The sequence below is a fragment of the Balaenoptera ricei genome, chromosome 14, assembly GCF_028023285.1.
Source record: "Balaenoptera ricei isolate mBalRic1 chromosome 14, mBalRic1.hap2, whole genome shotgun sequence".
NCBI lineage: Eukaryota > Metazoa > Chordata > Mammalia > Artiodactyla > Balaenopteridae > Balaenoptera > Balaenoptera ricei.
Window position 1 is genome coordinate 29089682 of NC_082652.1, and position 20150 is coordinate 29109831.

Here is a 20150-nt window from a genome sequence, read left to right on the forward strand (position 1 = left end):
GCTAGTATCTTGTGTAGCATCCAAAGTATGTGGAGTCTCTGCCACCTCTGCACATGCACGCTGGCCGGTGGCCCTGGCTTTCCTCACTGCCGCCTCCACTCTGGTGCTGTCCAGTCCTGGGCTGGATGGGAGTGAAGGTGGGGAGCCGGGGGCAGGGAGGGCCACACACCAAGCTATGCAGTCATCTGGTCATCTGTGCCATTTGAGTCCACTCTTTTCCTCTTCCTCCAGCCTGCATAGTTAGTTATGCCCTCTAGAAAGCAGAGCAAAGAAATTAAGCAGCTGTTGCAGGCAGGTGAGCAGATGTAAAAAAAAAAAAAAAAATTGGTGGGGACCATATCTACTCTGCTTTTTTGAATACTCTGAGTGCAAGAGAAGCCAGCTGTGGGGGTTGTTAGCATTTAATTCTCAGCAGATTATCACTATGCAAAGTTTCCTTTTTTTCCAAACATTCCTTTAAGCAGTTGAACTATTTTGAAGGCCCTGAGATGAAACCATTTGTTTGGCAAATGCTGAAAAATGGCAGGTGCAAAGATAATAGTACAGCTTCTCCTTAGTTTTTGGCACCAGTTTGGAGAGGAAAGCTGTTCTGGCTCATACCTGTTTGGGTGAGTCTTCAAGGTCTATCAGCAGGGGTTAAAGCAGAGCCTGATCACTGCCTGTCTCACCCTAGACGGCTCTTACCTGTGGGTGGTGCCTGATTCGCTGGGATTTCTGACCTGACAGCTTCTTTAGTTCTTCAGGCTTGCTCCAAAACACGGGCCCAGAAAAGAGCGGGAGTGGCCCCAGTGGGTGGGCTCTCTTCCCACCGGGGACTGCAAATAAGCCAGGTGGTTGAGATAACTGTGTGTGAGAGAGAGAGACAGACTAAAGTTGCAAAAATGAAATGAACAATAGAAGTTTTGAGGTAAGAGATGATGCAAATGGGGTACTTCGGTTATTGTAAAGGCGCAAAGGAAGAAAGACAGGAAGACCTGTGTCACGAGCTGTTGTTATTGGCTAGAATAAAGTAATAGGGTAGTGAGGATTGGAGCAGGCTTTTTGTGGTCACTCCTTCCAGGCAGAGGAGGAAATAGGGAAGGGGTAACAGGCAGTGCATTCCTGCACCTGTGCTGTTAGGGTCTCATCTCCACATTGATCTTAAAGAACATGCAATAGACGGTTACAAAGTCAGTGACAAAAGTCATATCTCCCAGCTGTGTGTTTTGTGAATTGACACATCATTTTAAATATTAATATTAACCATGTGTTAACAAAATTAGATGTGATTTTAAATTAGGTTCAGTGCCACAGTCATTGTAATATATGAATTTTATACAAGCCATGGATTTCTCCTCCTAATGACATTTCAAGTGAATATCTGACATGAGTAATAAATTACAATTGTTTATGTGATTTACACTGTTAGGATATTTCCTGTTTCTCTTTGAACTTTGTAGGAAAAAAGATTTCTTCATAAGTTTGTGTGTAACAAAGGTTTAAATAATCAAAGTGGCTAGATTGATACTTATATTTGATTGGTCCTACCTTTTCAAAAGAAAACTGGAAGTGGTATGGTGAAGGAGAAAAATGAAATGTCTGTGAAATGAAAAAGGCAACATAAGTGTAGGAAATTAAAACTATTTCAAGAGTTGGTGATGAGTTTTTGTTTTTTTTAATAAATTTATTTTATTTATTTATTTTTGGCTGCGTTGGGTCTTCATTGCTGCACGCGGGCTTTCTCTAGTTGTGGTGAGCGGGGGCCACTCTTTGTTGCGGTGCACGGGCTTCTCATTGCGGTGGCTTCTCTTGTTGCCGAGCACGGGCTCTAGGCACGCGGGCCTCAGTAGTTGTGGCACGCGGGCTCTAGAGCGCAGGCTCGGTAGTTGTGGCACACGGGCTTAGTTGCTTCGTGGCACGTGGGATCTTTCCGGACCAGGGCTCAAACCCGTGTCCCCTGCATTGGCAGGCGGATTCTGAACCACTGCGCCACCAGGGAACCCCTGGTGATGAGTTTTTAAGGTGAAAGCAAAGGGAAAATTATTGTTTTGGTTTATTTGGCAGATGAAATAAGAGCAGACTCTAGCCTTCTTTCCTGGCTTTTATTTGCGCTTCAATTGTTTTCTTTCACTGAAAGATGGGTGATATTGAATAGGCTTCCTCTTTTCTGGCTATTTGGCTTTAGTAGAAAGCTCCCTGTCCCTCCACAGTCAGACCCAGCTGCGTGTCTGCCCTTGACAGCCCGGAGTGAGACTGTCTGACCCACTCTTCTGGGCGGGCCATTGTGCAGCTCCCACAAAGGCTCCTTGTAAGGCAGGTTTAGTGTGTCACCCCTGCATTGTGAGCCTGGTTGGTCTGTGTAATTGCTGTCTCCTCCAATCCCTCCCCACCTTTATTTTCTTGTGGCAAATTGATCAAAGTGATGTGGGATAAATGTGATTCACTGGGTACATGAAGCACATTTTAAAAAATTGAGGTATCGTTAACGTACAATATTATGTAAGTTTCAGGTTTACAATGTAGTGATTCACAATTTTTAAAGGTTGTATTCCATTTATAGTTATTATAAAATATTGGCTATATTCCCTGTGTTGTACTGTATATCTTTGTAGCTTATTTTTTTTTTTTTTTTTTTTTTTAAAGAAATTCACGTTCTTTTATTTATTTATTTATGACTGTGTTGAGTCTTCGTTTCTGTGCGAGGGCTTTCTCTAGTTGCGGCAAGTGGGGACCACTCTTCATCGCGGTGCGCGGGCCTCTCACCATCGCGGCCTCTCTTGTTGCGGAGCACAGGCTCCAGACGCGCAGGCTCAGTAATTGTGGCTCACGGGCCCAGTTGCTCCGTGGCATGTGGGATCTTCCCAGACCAGGGCTCGAACCCGTGTCCCCTGCATTGGCAGGCAGATTCTCAACCACTGCGCCACCAGGGAAGCCCTGTAGCTTATTTTATACATAGTAGTTTGTACCTCTTAATCTGCTACACTTATCTTGCTCCTCCCCCCTTCCCTCTTCTCACTGGTAACCACTAGTTTGTTCTCTATATCCGTGAATATGTTTCTTTTTTTGTTAATATTCAGTAGTTTGTCATATTTTTTAGATTGCACATATAAATCACATTACACAGTGCTTACCTTTCTCTGTCTGACTTATTTCACCCAGCATAATGCCCTTCAAGTTCATCCATGTTGTTGCAAATGGCAAAATTTCATTCTTTTTTATGACTGAGTAGTATTCCATTGTATATATGTACCACATCTTCTTTATTCATTCATCTGTTGACAGACACTTAGGTTGCTTCCATATATTGGCAATTGTAAATAGTGCTGCTGTGATCACTGGGGTGCATGTATCTTTTCGAATTATAGTTTTGGGGTTTGTTTGTTTGTTTTTTCAGATACATATCCAGGAGTGGAATTGCTGGTCATATGGTAGTTCTGTTTTCATTTTTTTGAGAAACCATAAGGCACATATTAAGAGCAGCTTCTGCAGTGCCAGAAGTGGTATGCTTGTCTTACAGCTCTGACCTTCTGCAAGTATTTGTCCTCAGTGCTTCTGTAGCACTTTGTTGTCTCTGCTAAAGTTCCCTCACCCTGTCGTGCTTTCTGTTTGCATGTCTGTCTTGTCCGCTTGATTGTGAGCCCTTTCAGGGCAAGGACTGTGCCTCATTTATCTTTTTTTTTTTTTTGTCATGAATGTTCAAAACAACTTTATTCATAAAAGTCAAAAACTGGAAACAATCCAGCTGTCAACCAACTGGTATATCCACGTCATGGATATTACTCAGCAAGAAAAAATTGATACACACAACAACTTGGATGAATCCCCAGGGAGTTATGCTGAATGAAAAAGCCAATTCCAATCTAGAGACTGTCATACAGAGTGAAGTAAGTCAGAAAGAGAAAAACAAATATCGTATATTAACGCATATATATGGAACCTAGAAAAATGGTACAGATGAACTGGTTTGCAGGGCAGAAATTGAGACACAGGTGTAGGGGGGAAAGCCACAGGGGGGTGGTGGTGGTGGTGTGATGAATTGGGCGATTGGGATTGACATGTATACACTGATGTGTATAAAATTGATGACTAATAAGAACCTGCTGTATAAAAAAATAAATAAAATAAAATTTTTTAAAAAAAGGTTTTTTTTTAAAGCTTATATTGCATAGAAAGTCATCCAGGAGACTGATAGAAGTGGTTGTTTCTGAGAAGGTCTGGAAAACTGGGGGTCTGGGGTGGGAGAGGGACTTCCTGTGTATTCTCTTGTACTGTCTGAACTTTTTTTCATCATGAATTTGTATTACCTTTCTTTCTAATATGCATTACTTTTTAAATTTTTTAAAAACACTTTTTAAATATTAAGAAGTTTTAAAATAAAAATACTTTAAGTAAAGAATAAAATAAAATAAAATTAAAAAAAGAAAAAGCCAATTCCAAAAGGTTGTTAACTATATGATTACATTTATATAACATTTCTGAAATGACCAAAGGATATAAATGGAGAAGAGATGAGTGCTTGTCAGGAGTTAGGAGTGAGGGAAGGTGCAAGAGGGCAGGGGGGTGGGTATAAAAGGGCAACACAAGGGATCCTCCTGGTGATGGAACTGCTCTGTATCTTGACTGTGATGGTTCACACAGGAACCTGCACACGTGATAAAACTGCATAGAACACGTGCCTCATTTATCTTTGTATCCATATTTCAGTGCCTGGTAAAAGGCAGGCATTCAGTAAAGGTTAGTTGGATAATTGTTTTAAAAACACATATACAGCTCTAGGTGTCTGCTGTTTGCCAGAGCCTGTGATAGAAGATTTACCTGTGTAGTTTTCTTTAAATAACACTTGGCCCTATGGAAAGGCTTCTAATCTACTTTGGATTGTTTATACTAACTTCTGTAATAAGTGGGAAAGGTTAGAAAATAAAGATAAGCAAAAAAAGAAAAAAGTCAACTGCAACCCCATTCCCCAATAATGCTGTTAGCATTTTGTAATTTTATCTTTATTCCCATGGAGATTTGTATGTTTTCCGTAAGAGTTATATCACATGTGAACATACTGGTTTGCAACCTGATTTTTTTGTCTAGCTAGCTCAGTGCATAATAGATGCTCCATAGGTACTTGTTTAAAAAATACTTTCCGTGTTATCAAATATATTTTAGCATCATATTTTATGTTTGCATAGTGTTCTGTTATATGGATATTTATTCTACTTTATCGATATTCTATTATATGGATATAATTTATCTTGCATTACTCAATGTTTAGGGTAGTTATTTATTCACTTAATAGAGTATTTAATCATGCATGTCTCTCTTGTTTCATCCCTTTCCCATCCTATCCTTTACTTTGGTAATGTTGATCCACCTTTAAGGCTTTGAAAGCTTCATCTTTCTTTCACTTCCAGATATTTGCATTGCTCTTCCTTCTGCTCATAGCACACTTCCTGCTTTGCCTAGCTAAGCCTGAGCTTATTATTCCTTCTTCTTGGAAGTTTTCCCAGACTGAATTAGTTGACCCTTCAGTGTGCTTGTAAGTGGCGTTTTGTACTTACTCCTGGGAGCACTCAGTCTGCTGTATTTTAATTGCATGCTTTCTTAAGTATGTCTCCCACTAGATTATGAACTCCTTCAGGAAAGGGACTATGTCTTATTTCCGATTGTACTTCTCAGCCCTAAGTGCAGTGCTGGGTATATAGGACGAACTTCTTAGTAAACATATTTTTGAATGAATGAATGCATGAAAAACCCCTCAGTTTCCAATGTTCATCATTAAGTGATGATCTTTAACAATCTTGTATTTTTATTTATCAGATAAGCATGATAATTAATAATACCTTTTATTTGTAAAGTGGTTTTTAGTGTACAAAATATTCTCAACTCTTATTTTGTATTGTTAAATTTATTGGTATTATGCATTGCAAATGAATTGATCTGTTATTTGAATACTTAATATATTAGTCTTTATTGATAGTTAAGCAATAATGTTAGTAATTCTCATATCTGCAGTCTTAACTTTTCTAAGTAGAGAATTTTCTTTCTAAACAAGTTTCAGTTAATAGGTTATATTATTTATATTTTAAGCCTGTCTTAAGTAGTAATTAGATATCAACTCTGATGAAACTTTTGTAATTATTTTGATTTAAAACTATAGCATGAAGCTGAAGGCTCTTATTTTTTTGTATCTAATGGCTCGTAATAATTGGGCTTTGATCAGGTAACAAGAAAAATAACCATACAACAAATATTTGGATACGGGTCAGAGAACCTAATAGTAGCAGAAAATAAGAGCACTTGATTAGGCTTATAAGATAGTAGTAGTGAATTCTTCACAGTTCTCTGCATTGTCATTAATTGACAATTATCCTTTCTTTTCCTTCTTTTTTCATCTTACTAACTCCTTCCAGTAGTGATCCCACTGGGAAGCAGCACAACCTTGGGGTGAGGGCAGCCCTGGTGGGGTCCCCAGAGGAACTTTGTCAGCCGCTCTGCCCTCTCCCCACACGGCAGTCCCGTTGCCATCCGTGGTGAGCGTAGACGATGGTGTGTGCAGACAGGCGCGGGCTGGGAGCCACTGCTCTTCAGGAAGACTGCTGGGGTGGAAGGGACACCAGGCGTGGGGTCTGCCACTGGTTGGTTGTGTGAATTTAGGCAGGTTGTCCTACCTGTCTTCACCTTCGTCTTTCTTTCTGTAAAAGAAAGGAATTGGATTAGATGATCCGTAAACTCAGAAATGATCTGATTTTTCTGATGACCAAATATACAAGAAAAATCTTGCCCTTGAGAGAAGACACATGAATGAAAAAGGGGATTATTCCTTTGTGTAAAACGTGATAATATTACGTTTGTTTAACAGATTATTAGTATTTTCATACATTGTAAAAGCCCTTCAAATGAATCTTCAGTAATTAAAAACTGCTGACAATTCTTTATTATCTCGGAAAAAGGAAAATCCTGGTGAATTCTTTTCTTTATATTCAAGCTTTTGAATCTAGGACAGTGATCTCATCTGGCCTCATTGTTTTAAATATCATCTTGGTGCTGACGACTTACAACTTGGTATCTGTAACCTGCATTGCTCCCCTGAAATTGCCTGCCAATTTACTGGTCCTCTGAGAAATCTAACGGGCATCTCAAACTTAATCTGCCTAAAACTGAATTCCTGATCCCCTCCCCACGAAACCTGCTATTCCTAGAGTCTTCCATATTTGATCAAGACAGAAACTTTGGTGTCCTCGTTGATTCCTGATACAACCAGGAGCTGCCCACCTCTCGCCAGCACTCCTTCCTCCTGCCCTTATTCTGCTGGAGTCTCAGAGCCAGAAGCTCTCATTTTTAGTTGTAAGTTATGTCATTGTCACTCCTCTACTCACAACCTTCAGTGGCTCCCTATCTCCCTCAGCGTAAAAGGCAGAGTCCTTAGAGCAGTCGGCAAGGTCCCGTGCACCTGGTGCTCCATTACTTCTCATTCATACTCTCGCTTGCTTTTCTTCAGACATGCTGGCCACCTTGCTGTTGACAGAACATTCCAGGCACACTTCCTCCGCAAGGCCTTTGCACTGGCTGTTCCTTCTGCCCGAAACTCTCTCCCCAGATATTCACATACTGCCCTCTCACCTCCTTCCAGTTGCTCCTGTGTAACCATCTGGTGTAAGGTCTACACTGACTGTCCTGCTCACATTGCAGGCTGCTCCCACCACCACCCTGGCACTTCACACGGCATTTTCCCCCACAGCACACAGCACCTTCTAATAATACTGTAATTTATTTATTAGTCTTGTTTGTTGTCTCTCTTTGTTTCTTCTAGAATGTCGGCTTTGGAGGGCAGGGACTTGCGTCTGTTTGTTTCATTGCTGTGTCAGTGGCTTTGTGATATTTGGCAAATAAATCTGTAGAATCTCTTTTCCCATCTGTAAAAATAGAGATGATAATAAAGGGTTATATATTGTTTATAGATACCATTTTGACTGAGTACTCCCCAGTGAGTGTATATTAAAGCTGAAGAGGTCATGGGCATTGCGTAACCCATTTCACAAACTGTATACAGTAGCATGTGCAGAAGGAGGTCCTTGACTCAAGCAGGGTGCTGTGTGGCCCGGGAGGCTGCAGTGCTCCTGCCGCTAGTGCTGCAGGGGCCTCCCTGGGGGTCTTCTCACTCCTTCTGTCCCTGCTGCTGCCGCACAGCTGGCTGTGGAGACTCCACAGTGCCCGTGCTGCCTTCCGCTGCTCAGGGCTCCGAGAGCTCTGGGGTGGGCGTGGGGCTCAGACTACTTTTGCACTTTCTTTTCTTTTCTTTTTTTAACATCTTTATTGGAGTATAATTGCTTTACAATGGTGTGTTAGTTTCTGCTTTATAACAAAGTGAATCAGCTATACATATACATATGTCCCCATATCTCCTCCCTCTTGCGTCTCCCTCCCTCCCACCCTCCCTATCCCACCCCTCTAGCTGGTCACAAAGCACAGAGCTGATCTCCCTGTGCTATGTGGCTGCTTCCCACTAGCTATCTGTTTTACGTTTGGTAGTGTATATATGTCCATGCCACTCTCTCACTTTGTCCCAGCTTACCCTTCACCCTCCCCGTATTGCACTTTATCTTCAATTTAAATAGTTGATTGTGGCCTAATATTGGAATTGTTTATAACTTCTTTTCTGTGGGAAAAATTAATTTCTAGTTTTCAGACTGCACTGAAAGGGAACTTTGGAACATAACCCATTCAGAAGTTAGGAGATGCCTTTTATGTATGTATATATGTATGTATGTATGTATGTATTTATTTAACATCTTTATTGGAGTATAATTGCTTTACAATGGTGTGTTAGTTTCTGCTGTATAACAAATTGAATCAGCTATACATATACATATATCCCCATATCTCCGCCCTCTTGTGTCTTCCTCCCACCCTCCCTATCCCACCCCTCTAGGTGGTCACAAAGCACCGAGCTGAGCTCCCTGTGCTATGAGGCTGCTTCCCACTAGCTATCTGTTTTACATTTGGTAGTGTATATATGTCAATGCTACTCTCTCACTTCGTCCCAGCTTACCCTTCCCCCTCCCTGTGTCCTCTAGTCCATTCTCTACGTCTGCGTCTTTATTCCTGTCCTGCCCCTAGGTTCTTCAGAACCATTTTTTAGGAGTTGCCTTTTAGAATGACGTTTTCATTGTTACATAGGAAAAATGTTACTAAGAGAGGCAAGATTAAAATATCCTAATATCCCAACTAGTCCTGAAAGTGTATTTATTATGCATCTAAGCTTTTAAAAATGCAAATCTCTGTTCTTTATCAATATATATTTGCTTTATGGAGATAAATTGAATATGAACAGACAATGGAAAAGTACTTATTTTGATAACCTAATATCATTGTCACATTAAACCACTCTCTATGTAGCAAGGTTAATTTAATCCTTAAATAAATGTGTTCCCTGCTTCCCTGTTTTGACACAGATGAGCGTGAGTGTTGAGGTGGTGGCTGTGACTCCATTAAAACCAGCAGGAGCCGGCATTTGGTTATTAGCAGCTGTCCTTGCCCTGACTCTTCTCAGGTTGTCCTTTTTTGTTTGTTTTTTCAGTTTGACACAGAAGCTTTTTGCTTCAGAAGTTATGAGGTGTGAACCACTCAGAATGAGCTCGTTTTACATAAGAGCAACTTGAGTAGCCCCTGGGGCTGAGAAAGACATTTTATGTATCGTGGAAATTTTTGTGCCTCTTCTGTCCTCTCTGAGTGCATGTTTGAAGAGAGGTCGTAGAAAGAGTGTGCCTGCCTTCTCTACAGAAACCCCAAAGGGCCAGGCCACCTTCGGACCTCCTCCTTCGGTCCCCAAGTGGTGTGATCTATGGTCACGAGTGTTCCTTCTTTTTCGCTTGCTCTTCTGGCTTTAGCTCTGTTGCCTTTGACTGTGTGAATAGAGCTGCACGGTGGTTAAGTTCATGGGCTCTGAGGCAGACCTGGGTTTGCGTTCTGGCTCTGTTGCTTACTGAATCTCAGTTTTTTCATCTTTCGAATTGGGAGGGGGTAGTATGCATACTACCTGTTTAATGGTACTGTGATGAGAATTCAGTAAGATGTGCATGAGAATGTTTAGCCTAGGCCCCTGCATGTATAAATAAGCTCAGTACATGTTAGCTATATGATAAAAATCTACTTCAAGCTGCATTTCTGTTTTCACTCTTTCAACAAGACTATGAATAACTACCCATGTTCTCTGCTGGGTGCTGAGAATACAACAATGACCAAAACAGGTGTGAGCCTGACGACACTGAGTCCAGTGAGAAAGATGGTTGTGCCATGGAACTTGTCAATTATTAGAAGCAAGCTTTTTACCTAATCTCAAGTGGAAAAAGAAATTTAACTTGAAGCAGGGATAAAGTTCTAAATTGAAAGCTTAGTAAAGAATTCTGAAGTTAAAAAAAAGATTTAGGAAAATCAGTGTAGTTTTCCAGAGTTTTGAATAAAAGTGCTTCCACAAGCTGACAGATTTGCCTGTAAGGACAATTAGTAGGTCAGCACTAGACAAGTAAGGAAGGGAGGAGAAAGAACGTGAAGTAGACTGGAGCAAGTCCACGGAGCTTAAAAAAAAAAAAAAAAAAAAAAAAAGTGGGACAAGGAGAGCAATTGTGAGCTGTAAAGTGAAGTCAGTAGTTTTCCAGCACAGAAGCCATAATCTCCGGTGGCAGAATCAGAATTTAACAACTGGTTTTGAAAGAAAGAGTATTCGGTTTAGAAATAAAAACCTCTGCTATTAAACATGTGATAATCATATTCATATTTTGGTAGCCTATTTGTTTTAGTAATATGTAAAAGTATGCTATTAACTCTAAGTAGTACATGTTTTACATTGTAGTAAGGTTTACTGTAGTGAACATATTGAGTATGTTGATATGTTTACCTGGAAAAATCTTAATGCAAAAAATTTTTATCTAATCTCTTTTCTCTATTAAAATTAGGCAATTTTAGAAACAACTAAATAGTCGTTAGCTGATAAATGGGTGAATAAAATGAGGTACCTTCACACAATGTAATGTTGTTTGGCAATAAAAAGAAATGAAGTAGTGACACGTGGATGGAGCGTGTAGTGAGACACGCTAAGTGAAAGAAGCTGGTCACAAAAGATCACATATTGTATGACTCCATTTGTATGAAATGTCCAGAATAGGTAAATCTATAGAGACAAAGTAGTTTAATGGTTGTCTACTGGGGGGAAGAGGATGGGGTTGGGGAAAAATGGTGACTGCTAATGGGTCTGGGGTTTCTTTTGGGGTGATGAAAATATTCTATAATTGATTGTGGTCATGATTGCATAACTCTGTTAATATATGAAAAACCACTGAATTATACACTTTAAATGGGTGAACTGTGTGGTATGTGATTATATCTTAAGAAAGCTGTTAATTTTTTTAAAAATTAAACAATTTTAAGGAATTCCTAACTTCAAAAAGCAAAGGTGTTGAATAGATCATTTACACTGAGCGGGATTCTCCCTAATACCTAAGTCAGGGGACACCAACTCCAGTGCATGCTGGTCACTTAAGGAGTCGTTACAGTGTGGGGTCCCAGGCCCTCCCTTGCAGGTTCTAATTCAGCAGGACTGGGAAGGTCTGGGACTCTTTTTAACGGGTACCCAAAGGAATCAGCTGTTCTCTGTATCAGAAATTGAGAACGACTCAGGGAGAGGGTTCTCTTAGAATGTTTTCCTGGGTCTGTTGATCCAGCCTTTGTTTTTATTCAGTTGCTCTGGCTGCCTATGAGTACTAAGATATATATTTAGCAATTTATTTAGAGTTTGAAATTACATCAGAACCACTCTAGCATTGCCTTATTACAGACCAGGCAGCTGAAGCCAGAGAAGTTAAATTTTTTCTTGATAGTCTCAGAGCTACTAAGTGGGAGAATTGGAATCCAGATTTTGGTCTGCTTGTGCCCAATCCAGTAGTCTTTCCATTCGTCTTGTAGAATCTTTTTTGTATATAATAATCCCTTACCACCCCATGACCTCCACAGATTTAGGTACTACCTGCTTTTTAGTGGCTCTGCCTCTTTATTGGCTCTGTGACTTTGAACAAATTGCTTAACTTCTCTGTGCTTCAGTTTCTTAATCAGAAGGAAACAGGGTAAGAATAATGCTTACTTGATAGAACTGCTGTGATGATTTAATGATATAGAGTACACGTGGAGTGCTTGGCATAGTCACTGGCACACGGTTCATGCTAAGTAAATGTTAGCTGTCATTTCTAATAATAGACTCAGACAGTATTTGCTTTCTTTAAGGGTCTAGATTCAGGAATATCTTTAAAAGGACAGTTAAGTGAAATATGCATTTTCTCAACATATCTACATTATAATTTTTCTGACAGGCCTTATAATTTTTCTGATGATAAACCCAGAGCAGTGATTATCAAATTTATTCAGAGGATGGAGCCATCATGCTTGTTATAGAACACATGATAAACTGTCTTATAAACTCGAAATAATTTTACTAGCAGAGAATGACTTTATTGTATCTATATAATATAAATTCCCTTTAAGCGTACACATCCATGAGAAAGCTATAGAATGAAGCCTAATCAACTCCTTGTAAATAGATGTTATTTTAAATTTGCATGTTGTTAATTTGTTTGATCATCTGCTAGTAAAAGTGTATTAGATGGATTTGAGAAAATTGTCTTCATTAATTCAAGCATTTCTGTGATTTAGAAGAGGCTATTATTCTTGGATCTTGGTGGCATGATGCTTCATTCCAGCCTGTGGGATACCAAGGTAACCTGGGATCTTGGTTCAAGAACCATTGTTTTATGGGCATGGGAATGAATGTAGGCATGGGTCAAACCAAATTTGTTGTGCGAATAACAGTTTACTCTGTAGGGCTTAATGTTTTAGGATTATGGTGGCAAAATAACTGAGTTGTGAAAAATGATTTTTACGTTTTTTGTAATTTAAAATTTATAAAAGTAATATAGGCTCTTACAAAAAATTCACATAATACAGAAAGAAACTGTTTGCCAAGCTCTTCTAGTCTCACTTACCAGAGGTAATTGTTAACAGTTTGTATATTCTTCTAGATAAATGTATATGTATACACAGGCATATATGTTTATTATACACATATTTCTTTTGTATATCAGTGTTTTTATGCAGCTGCCTTTTAAACCATAATACATGCTGGGCATCTTTTTACGTATTGATACACATAGAGCTGCCTCATTGTGTACCTCATTGATGGAACACTAACAGGTTTGAAAGCTACAGTATGCTAGGCACTGTTCTAAGCTCTTTGCATATATTGTTACCTCATTTTATCTTCACAAGAACCTTATGAAGTAGGTACAGTTATTATTCCCATTTTATACATGAGCTGACAGGCATAGAGATATGTGAGGCAACTTTTCCAACAACACATGAGTAATGGAGCCAGGATGTGAACCCAGGCAAGTAACTTTAGAGACTGCCTTTTTAACCAAAACGTGACATTTCGCTATGGACAGACATCACATTATTTTCCGTTTTTCATTATAACTTTTTATTTATTTATTTATTTATTTATTTAATTTTTGGCTGCATTGGGTCTTCATTGCTGTGCGTGGGCTTTCTCTGGTTGCAGCGAGCAGGGGCTACTCTTCGTTGCGGTGCGCGGGCTTCTCATTGCGGTGGCTTCCCTTGTTGCGGAGCCCGGGCTCTAGGCTCGCGGGCTTCAGTAGTTGCAACATGCAGGCTCAGTAGTTGTGGCTCGTGGGCTCTAGAGCGCAGGTTCAGTAATTGTGGCGCACTGGCTTAGTTGCTCTGCGGCATGTGGGATCTTCCCGGACCAGGGCTCGAACCCGTGTCCCCTGCATTGGCAGGCGGGTTCTTAAACACTGCGTCACCAGGGAAGTCCCATTATAACTTATTTTTTGGTAAATGTTTTATTAAATTTTCTAGCCTTTACCTTATTTTTATATGGGTGGAAGGAATAACTAGCTTTCAGCAAAGGAGAGAATTATCTGAATTTTCTTTCTGAATTATATTTCGCTATGACATCCAAATTGTTGCTGTCATTGAAAGCCTTCTGTCTGGTGAGACCCTAGCTGTCCCTTTCTCTTCTCATCTCTCAAAGTTTCTTAGTTTTTCAGTTTCTCTAACTTTTGCTTTTCTAATGAAAAATTATGCTTATTCTTTGAAGGGTGACATGTTTTACTACTCCAGTGTCACACACAAGCATGTACATGTGTGTATGTGTATGTTTTCCATTTGGCTGGTTCATCATATTATTCAGACACTCTTCATCTTAATTTTTTTGTCTGTTTTCTAAGTTTCTCAAGGAAATGTTTTAAAATTTCCTATTGTGACTAAGGACTTATCATTTTCACTTTGTAATTCTGACAGTTTTAGTTTTAGGTAAAATATTTGTGGTTATATTTTAAGGCTATATTTTTTGGTACGTGCAAGTTCATAATTATTATTTTTTGAGATGCCCCTTTTTACCCTTTTAAATACTGCTTTCCTTAAGTTCTCATTTTTGGATATTAACATTGTTACTGTGGCTTTCTTCTGATTTGTATTTTTCTGGAATGCACGTTTCCCTCCTTTTATTTTAAGCCTTTCTGTGTTGTTTTGTTTTAGGTGTGTTTGTGGTGATATGTTGCTAGATTATCTCTTTTTAAAATCTCATCTGAGAATCTTTTTCTTTTTATAGACATGTTTCACCTGTTTGCATTTATTATTATTTCTGATATATTTGAACTCATATCCTTTATCTTATTTTGTGTTATCTATTTGTCATGTTTTGATTTAGATCCACCAACCCCCTTTTCCTGCCTTCTTGAAAAATCACATATGGTGGTATCAGTCATGCACTCCTACATGGAAACATTCAGCTAAAATAGTAAAGCTGCTGCCTCTTTTTAGGAGCTGTACTCTCCAGTTTGCCACAGTCCTCACATGGATGTTCAGTATATCTCTGTGATCCCTGTGCTAAGTTCCATGAGTGTAGGGTCCAGACTATGTCTGTTTCCTTTACCACTGTACCCCTAGCACCAGGCATGGTACCTGGTACATAGGTGCTCAGTGAACATTTATTGAATGAATCAATTAATGGATAGGTGATTATTAGAATTATCTAGGTAGCTTTAAAATGTACTCATACCTGGTCCCATACCCTGGAGATTTTGATTTGGTAGGTCTGATATGGAGCCTGGATACATATGTTAAGAAACAAACAAAAAATTCCACCAGATAATGTGATTATCAGCTAGATTTGGAATAATCTGGACTGATGTTTTATGGGCTTTTTTTTTATCTTGAGACAACTTGTGACTCTCTTGATATAGTTAATAATTGTGAAGTGAAACACTGATCCCCTAAAGCAAGGAAACATACCACATTTTAGTGCTCTCTCTCTCTTTTTTAAGTTATACCTGGTTATCACCATTTGAGTAACACTAAAGCAGCAATGGTAAATTTTTCCTTTTTTCTCAAATAATTCTTTCAGCTTTCCTGCATCTTTTTCATGTGCCCTACAGGAGATGGTTGGGCTGAACATGCCTCTGGGCCTTTATATCAACAATGTCAATCATTGGAAACATTTGGCAGAGGGATGAAAGCCCGGAATGAGTGTCTGGGCTGGTGGTCTTAGGCTTCTTCCTGTTTTTAAGATACTGATTCTCTTAGCTGACATTCATCATGGTTTATAGTATATAGAACTGACTAGGATTCAGAGCACTTGATTCTGATTTTTTGTTTACTCTCTTGTACGCATGATATTGTTTTGAGTTGTCATTTGTGGAGTAAGGAAATTAACTTACTTTCAAGGAGCAAAACTTCGTGGGAATGTGAATCTTTTAGATTTGCAGAAAATTGTTAGTGAAACCTACAGTTGAAAAAGTAGTTCATCAAGTCCCTTGTCTGTATTCTGAAACTAAGCGTTTAGAACATTAGTCTCTCATAATGAATTTTGATTCAGTAGATATAGTTAAGGAAAAATATTAGTGGGGACGGTGTTTTCAGATTTAATCAAGTTAGAGTTAAAAAAAAAAGTGTGGCTTTTTGCTTTTTAACTTTCACCTTTTAATCTAGGTATTTAAAGATTAAATACCTTGGTTTGCCTGTTTTCAAATGGAAATTATACTTTGTACAGTATGGAACCTTAAATAATGGTTACTAATTAAGTGCTTTAAGCAATGTGTAGTTGAAAGTTACTTTAGCTCAAAGTACTATAGTAATAATGTTTTAAATAAGTAGTTTGAGAACTTTCAGTGGAAATGACTAACATAGGATTGTTTACTTAAAAATTAATAATAATAATCCTGACATTTAAAATTTTAGGATGGGTTTTTCTTTTTAAAAAATATTTATTTATTCATTCATTCATTCATTCATTCATGCTGCACCAGGTCTTATTTGCAGCATGCATGCGGGATTTAGTTCCCTGACCAGGGAATTGAACCTGAGCCCCCTGCATTGGGAGCCACGGAGTCTTACCCACTGGGCCACCAGCAAAGTCCTGTCAGGATTATTTTTGATGACATGGGACATGGTCCCCATTTTCAGGGATTCCTGGGCTCACCTGTGGGTTATTCTTGAATTCTTGTCTGTCATCCTTGGCTTGGAAACTCAGTAAAGAGTTGCTCACTTTAGTAGTTCATTAGACATTTATGGAGTACCTGCCATGTGCATGGTATTGTGCTAGGCGCAGGAGAGAGACCTAATAAAACATAACCCCTGCCCTTGAGGATAAATAGAAGAGTCACCTGGAAAAAAGAAAAGTGAATTTCTGTCCTCTCCAGGTCTATCCTGATGGTAAAAATTTATATACATTTATCTTACATTTATATAGTGCTTTCACATAAACTTCATCAGCTGATGCTTATAACAAGACTTGGTCCCTTTGTTGTGCAACATCCGTAAGACAGTTAAATGTTAGTGTCTTTTAGGCACTACCTGTCTTTATTACCCTTTAGGTCTCTGGGCTGTAAAATGCTCCCCAACTTTCAAACTTTGGGCCTTTCTGGTGATTATACCGTGCTCTTTCTGTTGTCTCTAGCCTGTGCGTAGACTCACTAGAAGGCATTGTTTTCCTTTCTCTAGACCTGCATTGTCCAGAATGGCAGCCACTACCCTCCTGTGTTTTTAAGTTTAAATTAATTAAAATGAAATAAAGTTAAAATTTTGGCTTCTCAGTCATACTGGCTACATTTCAAGTGTGGCTAGTGATTATAGTATTGGGCAGCACAAATATAGACCATGTTGTCACCCAAAAAGTCCTACTAGGCAGTGCTGCAGTTTAGAATAAAGTATGCTGCCCATTTTTATCTATACCAATTGACTCCAGTGGACTCTGTCATCATATCTGTACTCTAAGCTACAATTTTAGACAAACCATCCTGTGGTTCTTAGCCTTTTTCCATTTCTTACCTCTATTTCTTTTGCAATATTAAAAATACTATTTTTTAATATTGTACTTAGATTTCAGTTCTTTCTGTATGATACCACATCATTCCATTAATGTTGGGATTTATTCTAGGTTTTTTTGACTGATATTTCAACTGCATTAATGTTCTGAGTCCCAGAGATCCAAGGAGCTTTCCTCATCATTGTATATAAGAAGCAACTTTGGGAGAGCAAGTTGGTATAGTAGAAAGATCATGTGGTTTGTAATTATCTCGACTTAAGTTCAGATTCCTGCTCTGGCCTTGAACAAGTTACTTAACTTTCCTCAATCTATTACCTCATCTATTTCTAGGGGTTAAGTGAGTTAGGGTATATATCTTAACACAGTAGCCAGTTTAATAGGAACCTAGTAAATGGGATTGATTTTCCTTTATGGTAAGTAATGTTTTTGGAAAAGAGGTCAAGATTCATATTTGGTAATTCTGCGGAAGGAGATGGATTTCAGGGCAAGTTCCTTTTTCTCCAGCTTTTTATGGTTGTAACTCCCAAACGCCATGTTGAACTGATGGTAAATAAAGAAGGATGTATGTGTTTGTTAGGTTGTGGAGTGGTCCACATAGGACCAACATGCACAGAGACCCAGAGGCATGAGGCACTGTGAGTAAAGCTGTTGGAGTGTGACTGGGCCAGAGAATTGGGGGGAGAAAGCTAGAGAGGTGAGCAGAGTCTGGTCTGAGGGGCCTTGCATACCCGAGGAGTTTGCAGTTCTTCCTGTGGTTCAGATCGCCTCAAACTTTATTTTATTTTATTTCATTTATTTATTTATTTATTTATTTAATTTTTGGCTGTGTTGGGTCTTCGTTGCTGCATGTGGCCTCTTTCTAGTTGTGGCGAGCGGGGGCTACTCTCGTTGCAGTGCATGGGCTTCTCATTGCAGTGGCTTCTCTTTGTTGCAGAACACAGGCTCTAGGCACACAGGCTTCAGTAGTTGTGGTGAGCGGGCTCTAGAGCGCTGGCTCAGTAGTTGTGGTGCACGGGCTTAGTTGCTCCGCGGCATGTGGGATCTTCCCGGAGCAGGGAATCGAACCCATGTCCCCTGCATTGGCAGGTGGATTCTTAACCACTGTGCCACCAGGGAAGTCCCTACAGCTTTATTGAGATACAATTCACATGGCATACAATTTGCCCATTTAAAGTGTATAGTTCAGTGGTTTTTAGTATATTCACAGGGTTGTGCAATCATCACCATGATCAATTTTAGAACATTTTCTTCACCCCAAAAATAATTCTTGCACCCATTAGCATTTATTCCTCATTCCCCCCAATGCCCCTGGCCCTTGGCAACCAGTAATCTACTTTTTGTCTTGATAGATTTGCCAATTCTGGATATTTCTTTTTCTTTCTTTTTTTATTTTTATTTTTAGTTTTTGGCTTTGCTGGGTCTTCGTTGCTACGCGTGGGCTTTCTCTAGTTGCAGCGAGCGGGGGCTACTCTTTGTCGTGGTGCGTGGGCTTCTCATTGCGGTGGCTTCTCTTGTTGTGGAGCATGGGCTCTAGGCGCACAGGCTTCAGTAGTTGTGGCATGCGGGCTCAGTAGTTGTGGCGCACGGGCTCAGTAGTCGTGGCGCGCGGGCTTAGTTGTTCTGCAGCATGTGGGATTTTCCTGGACCAGGGATCGAACCCATGTCCCCTGCATTGGTAGGCGGATTCTTAACCACTGCACCATCAGGGAAGTCCCTGGATATTTCATATAAATAGAACCATACAATCTGTGTCCTATTGTAGCTGGCTTCTTTCACTTAGTGTAGTGCTTTCAAGGTTCATTCCTTTTTGTGTCTGGATAATAGTCTGTTGTGTGGCTGTACCACATTTTGTTTATCCATTTATCAGGTGATGGACATTTGGGCCATTACTATGTTTTATAATCTTTTTAAAATAAAATTAGTTTTATAAAGAGCTTAGGAAATTGCCATGTTATGAGGAAAAATAAATATGTGTAATATAATTTTAAACTGAACTTCATTGAGGAAATAAAGGCTTGATTTGTTCTCTAGACCTTCACTTCCTAAACATAAATGAAGCAATCAAGTATGTGCTATTTGAAAAAAAGCATAAATAAGCCTTATTTTACTATTAAAACTAGGACACCTGGAATGTATAGATTTTAATGTTAATAATGTCATTAACTATTATGGATTTCACTTGCATCACCTTGTTTATTTGGTAATTGGCAAATATTCGTAGCATCTCATATGTATGGTGTAGCTGTGGATTCACCCCTGACACTGTCCTCATTGCGTATCGCCCAGTTCTTTCTAATTAAAATTGAATTTGTGAATAAAATGGAAATAAACTTATAGCTCTCAGTCGTTGCACTCACTCATGGTAGATATTGCTGTGACTCTGGAGCAGGCATGGCCACCCCGTCCACACTTAGTCTCAGGGGCTCGGCCGGGCTTGTGCGTGTGTCCTGTCACCTAGGCACACCCACACCACCTTCTCTCTGACTGAAGAAATCATTCCTACATGTGATCAGGAGTTACGGGGAGATTCTTTCATGTAGTGCCCTTCAGTTTTTTTTTAAGCAGTGAAGGATTTTAGCAAGAGAGGGTCATGATAAAACTTGGCTTTTTAAAGAGACCACATTTCCTGATGGCTGGGGAACTGTTTCATACCTTTTCTCTTCCTTCATCCCTCCAACACTCCCAGCTGCAGCTCTGCTTTTTTTACTCAAGAAAATAGACGCAACCTGAAGAGAACTTTCACATTCTCCCACCGCCCTATCTGCCTCGCTGCATCTGTGCCAAGTACCTG

The 20150-nt window shown here is 39.5% G+C and overlaps 1 protein-coding gene across 3 annotated transcripts in view; it reads left to right on the forward strand.

Annotated features, from left to right (window-relative positions):
• Positions 1-20150, forward strand: part of SPIRE1 (spire type actin nucleation factor 1) — a 208597-nt gene that overhangs the window by 78580 nt on the left and 109867 nt on the right. Inside the window, exon 1 of one of the 3 annotated variants that reach the window (XM_059895394.1) lies at positions 12672-12732. The exons of the other annotated variants lie outside the window; for them this stretch is intronic. Coding sequence (XP_059751377.1) covers positions 12700-12732 — 33 coding nt within the window. The 5' untranslated portion in view covers positions 12672-12699. Of the gene's footprint in view, positions 1-12671; positions 12733-20150 lie in introns of those variants that run through there. 3 annotated transcript variants of the gene reach the window in all.